Source organism: Sphaeroforma arctica (assembly GCF_001186125.1).
Source record: "Sphaeroforma arctica JP610 unplaced genomic scaffold supercont1.1011, whole genome shotgun sequence".
In the NCBI taxonomy this organism is placed as follows: Eukaryota; class Ichthyosporea; order Ichthyophonida; genus Sphaeroforma; species Sphaeroforma arctica.
Window position 1 is genome coordinate 4,215 of NW_014039547.1, and position 6,529 is coordinate 10,743.

Here is a 6,529-nt window from a genome sequence, read left to right on the forward strand (position 1 = left end):
CGACCGGCGGTGTGTTTTGTCAGGAAGAACCGCGTATGTCTTTGTTTGCGCATGGCCGTAGGAGGTGGTCTGTATGTGATCTGGATGTGATACGAGATTGTTGTTATTGCAGACGTAGATTGGGAACTTTTTGTACATACGTTTGTGATGGTTTTGGCCTTTCTGAGTGCTTCGGTGGCACTTGGTGCAGTACATGTCATCTCGAGACCACCAGTGAGTTTACTACGACACAAGATATCACCCAGGGCATCTGGAATATATAAATAGCACTCGCGGCGAGCCGGTTTCGCGAGCCGGAGCTGATAAATTAAGAAGACAGTACCAAAAATTCAAATTAATTGGCGCATTGTTCCGTACAGCGGATGGAGTGGACAAACTCCGACCACCAGCTCATTCTGGTGTACCAGGGCGGCAGCCCACAGAACAAGACCTACTCGAATATCACCATAGTGCGCAAGGGAGACAAGCGAAACTCTATGGCCTTTGAGAAGAAAGTCGTCGGATTCTGCTTGTGCAAAGGTGTGTTGCTACATACTCTAAATGTGTGTTGCTATGCATATTGCACTGCCGGATATCGATACACGCTCGGGCACGGCTTAGCACAACACTCAACATCAATCGCTCAAGACCTCCACTACAGTCTATCTGCTCTCCCCTTCACCCTCACACACACACACACACACACACACACACACACACACACACATACACACTCACACTCGCACTCACACTCACACTCACACTCAAACGTACACACACACAAACGTACACACACAAACGTACACACACACAAACGTACACACACACAAACGTACACACACACAAACGCGCACACACACAAACGCGCACACACACAAACGTACACACTCACCCAATCAATGACGTTTTGACCTCACAGATTCTCCCTTCTATTATACTCTATCTGCCCCCATCTCCCTCCCCTCACCCTCTCTCTCTCTCACACACACACACACACGCAAACGCACACACACGCAAACGCACACACACACAAGTGTACACATACACTCACCCAATCAATGTCGTACTGACCTCACAGATTCTCCCTGGGCCCAAGACGCGGCTGCAGTACCGTGTCTGCTGCTGTGCTTCCCCAACGAACTGGTTGCGCTGGAGCTACAGTCGCCCATTCAGGTGCTGCAGGCACCCTACTGCACGCAATTGGCTCGGTCTGTTGTAACAACCTACCAGGTATGCGGCCGAGCTCATGTATATCATACGTTCGTACGTTGTAGCTGCGCGGTGCTGTGTGTGTGAGAGCACTTGGTGGGTGTCTGGGCACGTGTATTGAGCTGACATGGGAGTTGCCATTATAACATATTTGCGGAGTATAGACAAGGTGTACTGTGCACTGGACGACGCATGCACCCAATAGTGTCCTTTTAGGACCACTCGTGCCCCCATAAGTGTGCTCTAGGACCACTCGTGCACCCAAAAGTGCTCTAACATCGCATCTAAGGGGAGTCGCCAAATAGCAACTAGATCTACACATACACGACGCCGTGTATTTGAGGCACAAATTGCACCTAGACATTCAATCTCTGCGCCTCAAAATCGTACTCGGGTCTGCGTGTGTCACCCACGCGTAATATTAACCATAAAGATATACTGACGCCCGCCTATGTATCCATATATGGTGAAAAAAGTCTCTGTGTGGGTGTTTGTGTGCTTTTGTTAGCAGCAATTGGTCGGGACGATGATGTGGGCACGGGCAATGGTAATGACAGAGTCTTCATCCAATGTTTTTGATTTTTTTTTGCAATTTGTTGAGAGAGGGTTATGGACAGTTATCGTTGTGATTGTATGTACACCCCATTGATTGTCAATCCAGATAAGCGTGCATTTCCATTTCCTGCCGATGAAGACTTTGTTCCGTTATGCCATCGCGACGCGATGTATCCTTTATTATTATCAAAAGCAAAGATCTGACAATGCTCTATCTGCGTTGGGTTGTGCGTAGGTCTGCTGGGATATCGATAAAACTTTGATGAACACACTGCGACTCCTAGGCAAGAAACAGGTATGCAGTCTGGTTTGGTATCAGTGGCATTTTGGATTGCACCAGCGATCACAGACACGCACGCATCTGTGATTAAGGTCTCTGTCGTATCAGATGAACCAATCTAAAGCCCTATCCACGTATTGCATATATCGGGCTATAGAGCACGAGTACTAGGATCTCTTTCGAAACGTGCTCAATGACATGCTATCTAGTACATTCCGTTGAAGCATCGCCTCACAGAGACGTGGGCGCTGTCGGATCGTAGCACCGCCAGTGCATGCTGGTCTCCTCTAAACATGATACTATTCGCGTGCACGAAGCAATATGCACGTATACTCATCCACCGCACCGTTGACCGTTGACCTGATGGTCGCTCATTCTCGCAGTGCATTGACACCATCAGCAAGTCATGGCCCATACGAGGCGGCCAGAGAGCCCCCAAACCCAGTCACGCATCGCTGGACATAGCCGTTGTGGGTCACAACAACGGCATTGTGAAGATCTACGACATCAGCTCTGCGCTCTCCGTCACTTTGGTGTGTGTGGTGTCGGTGGTAGTGCTGTGTGGACACGCCAACCTGCCCCCACCTGCGGACTGTGGCATCAAGAGTGTGGAACTACAGCCCAAGAATAGACACATGGTATGTTTGAGAGGGCTCGGTTACATATGTTTGTGACTGTGGCGCCTCGGTTACAGCGGTGGCCTGTATACGGCCGGGTGTACATTCACGTAAACATGACTGACGCGAGTGTATGACCCACACCTGGTAGTGCTTGTGTGTATTATAGCGTGTGCACGCACTCCCATCCTCACGCCCATGATATGGTGGGCTGCTGTGGTGCGGAGACGCGGTTGATATTTCGTACAAGGTTCTTTGAATTGACTTGGTGCCATCTCGACTACAACGAGTGTACCACCCACACAGAACTGTCTTTATATATCCGGTAGAGCATGATGCAGGCCTATAGTTAAACTCACACCCCCATCCTCGCCGTCCAGTTGGATTCGGATATTAGCGCAGTAGGGTCGGTGTTGTCATTCACCCTCAACTTGCATTGGTGCGACTACATGCATGCAGTCGCTAGTAGCACGAGTGGTTTGCCCATACGTAGCCGTCTTGCTACATCCGGTAGAGCACGCATGTACGTTGTTTGCCACTCCCACACTCCCACACTCCACATTTCACACCCACACACAGGTGCTGGTCTGCAACAGCGGTGAGGTGCTGCTGCTTTCGTTCGCTCTCTCGGCCGCTACAGTCAGCGTCAAGGTTGCGTCGGCTGTGCTGGATGAGCCCTGTGAGACTACGATAGAGAAGGTCATAGCGCTGTCGAAACCTGCCGCGAAATTGGAGGTGCCTGGGTCACCCAGTGCGTCCAAGAAAAGCGAAGGGTCGGTATTAGATGCGGACACGGAGGGTATGTGGGTTAACGGTTTGGTGGCAATATCTTTCTCTTAAGTTATATCAGCGCTGCCGAATATATATTTGGGGGGGAAGACTATTGTATTCGGGTCAGTGTACCCTATGTGTATTTACTTCTCGTGTGAGTTGTGGGGGACCATAATTACTGATATTTACAGGTTGTGTGTCATCTTATTGGCTTTAGCCCGCCTGTTATTTATTTATGGGGTGCACTGCCTTTGTCGAAACTGAGCCGTTTGGTCATACATGTCAATGGAGAATGCTACATTGCTACCTATGCGGATACTACTCTCGATATTTACCTATCTGTGAAAGCTAGTTTGTGTTGAGATATAAGCGTCTGCTTTTGACTTGGCTGTGTAAGTCTTAGTGTGTGTGTGTGGTAGTCTACGTCTCCCGTGGTACGCATGGTGTAGAAACGAGTGTCATCTAACGATATGCTATACATCACACACTACAGTATAGTACTTCGTGGTGTGGTACAGACATGCAAGAACTAGCGGATAAAGTACCACCGATTGGGAATGATAAGACCTGAATGTGAACCACGACTATTGCGGGTTGTTCGCAAATCTGAAGGCCTATGCTTCCGGGGGAATCGACCATAGTGAATAACCGGACTAAAATTTTTATGCACGTGTTTTGTGATCGGGTTTTGTGTGTGCCGAGTATACCTAATGGGTTAGTAGTAGCTCATTAGTACAGTAACTTTGAGTGTCTGAGTTGTTGAGTGCCTGAATGTTGTACATCGCATTATACTCACGTATCCGTTGCCTATCTCTCATCCCCATCCAGTTGAGGCCCCTGCACCTGCACCAGTAGAAGTGGACCTGGAGGCGCCGGTGGTGGACTTTAAGAACAGGTTCAAGAAAGTGAGCCAGGTAACCGCACCACCACCCGAAGTAGAAATCTCCGGTACAGATTCGGACGAGTCGATGTCAGACAGCGAGAGAGCCGACACGGGTGACAGGTAGGTGGGAGGATTCGGTTATATATGCAGACTTATCTTCTCTTCAGCATGGTGTAACATACCTACGTATCTACATTCGAGTTCGTTGTAATGCGAGGCGAGCGCTATTGCGATATCATATTATGAGGCTCGTGGGGTGAGGTAGTACACGCGTACAGCAGTAAGCACGATTGATGGTAAGGGTGTATCTGAACACGGGCTCGCCCCAAATACAGAATATAGACATGTCATGACTTCAAATCAACTGATATTAAATAAAACTATTTTAGCACCAGCTACAGCCGTTTCATACACAAGAGCATAGTTCATTGGACAGATACGCACTCCATGCTCATCCGCATATTCGCCTCCATCTTTGTACCGAACATTTTAACCGACCAACATTCACGTGACTACAACCCACAGCACTCAGCCCGAGACGGACACGCCAACGGACGCAGCTCCCGAGGCTTCAGCCGCCACAGTCAAGGCCACACCTTCCGCTGCAACCGACACGCGGTCATACGAAGTGGAGGCCTACATGCCCCCAGGATTCCAGGTGCGCTTTTTGTGGGTATAGTTTGTGACAAGGTTCTTATACATACAGGCTATATGTGATACGTGTGTGTTGTGTGGGGGAGGGGGGGTGTGTGGCTCGGCTGTGTTGGTATGGTTGTTAGGCTGTGTTGGTATGGTTGTTAGGCTGTGTTAGGCGTAAATGTGGTCTATACGATTGAGCCGAGAGTGGCGATTTTCAGTTATCTCAGATACAGAGTGGTATGGGTGGCCACGGTGCCACAGCTCAGCTGGTTTCGCTGGTTTCAGAGAGATCTAAAACGTAAACGGTTGAAGGTGTTGGCTTTAATGTGTTTGCCTTTAATCAGTGCTCAAGCGCTTCTCCGACGATCACGGACGATGTAGTGTCATGACGCGACATGTTACCTATCCGCATTCATAACCAATCCGTTCAACCACCTCGTTTGTCACTTGTGTAGAAGTACGTCACTCCATCAGCTAAAGATTCGTACTGTTGCAGCTACGTTGCGTTGTACGCGGTAGAGTTGCATGCCAGCCTAGAGGATCTTTCAGTGCCCGTTCTCTTCCTAAGTACCTACGTACCTATACACCTACATACCTACATACCTACATACCTACATACCTGGCCAGAAGCTTCAGTAGAATCGCGGTCACCCGCAGTACCAACCACTACCAAATACGTCCACATGTACCGCTTTCGCCCGTATATCGCCTAACAGACTATATGCCTCTGCACCCACCCAGCTGGCTCTGTACTTCAAGGGTATCCTGAACTCGCCCGAGGACGCCACACCCCTTACAGACGGGATCATCGCCACCCACAGCTCAGCGTACGCCGCACTGGCTGTGGCCAATGGCCTGGGGGCTGTGTGTGTGGTAGACACGGCCGAGGGAGAGGTGTTGATGTGTGAGCATCTCCTGCAGTCGGCTCAGTTATTGGGAGAGGCACACCCGCAGGTGAGTGAGTGAGAGGTTGTGAATGGGGTACAGTGCCAGGAACATGTGTTGGGGGTGCGGGTGGCGGGTGGCTGTCGCGTGGGTGGTGATCGTACACGGGTACAATGGCCTTTGGCGGTGGGTTGCAGTACACTTTGGAACAGGGCGTGTGTGATGTGCTCAAAGGACTGCCACAGGTTTGTGTGTGAGACGTGCACACCCGGTCCACGCACATGCATAGCACCTTTGCAGGTATTCGCGATAACTGGCGCAACCCCATATGCACCGCTCGACAGGTACGTGCTTACACCACGAACCAGCACATATGCATCACAATTCAACATGGACACACCACCATTCTGCATGTCCATATGAGTTCGTAACGCATGCATGCTAATCCTGATACTCAAGTGGTCGAATCAAGTCACACATGCACACAACACGCCTGCCACACTCATCTCATAGTCAGAGAAGCATTTACATAACTATTACGCACACGTACAGCTTCTCATCGCATATGCACACCACGCCTATCGCACTCATCTCACAGTAAGAGAAGCTTATACATCACTATTACGCACACGTACAGCAACTCATAGCATATGCAAACCACGCCTATCGCACTTATCTCACAGTCAGAGAAACATATACATCACTATCCGC

At 49.7% G+C, this 6,529-nt stretch overlaps 1 protein-coding gene across 1 annotated transcript in view; it reads left to right on the forward strand.

Annotated features, from left to right (window-relative positions):
• Positions 1-351: 351 nt before the first annotated feature.
• The window catches only part of SARC_09658 (hypothetical protein), a gene marked incomplete at its 3' end in the record, with an annotated part of 14,680 nt that continues 8,502 nt past the window's right edge, over positions 352-6,529 (forward strand). The window contains exons 1-8 of the mRNA XM_014296319.1: positions 352-519; positions 1,058-1,209; positions 1,979-2,038; positions 2,407-2,661; positions 3,220-3,439; positions 4,240-4,414; positions 4,820-4,952; positions 5,675-5,887. Coding sequence (XP_014151794.1) covers positions 363-519; positions 1,058-1,209; positions 1,979-2,038; positions 2,407-2,661; positions 3,220-3,439; positions 4,240-4,414; positions 4,820-4,952; positions 5,675-5,887 — 1,365 coding nt within the window. The 5' untranslated portion in view covers positions 352-362. The remainder of the gene's footprint in view (positions 520-1,057; positions 1,210-1,978; positions 2,039-2,406; positions 2,662-3,219; positions 3,440-4,239; positions 4,415-4,819; positions 4,953-5,674; positions 5,888-6,529) is intronic.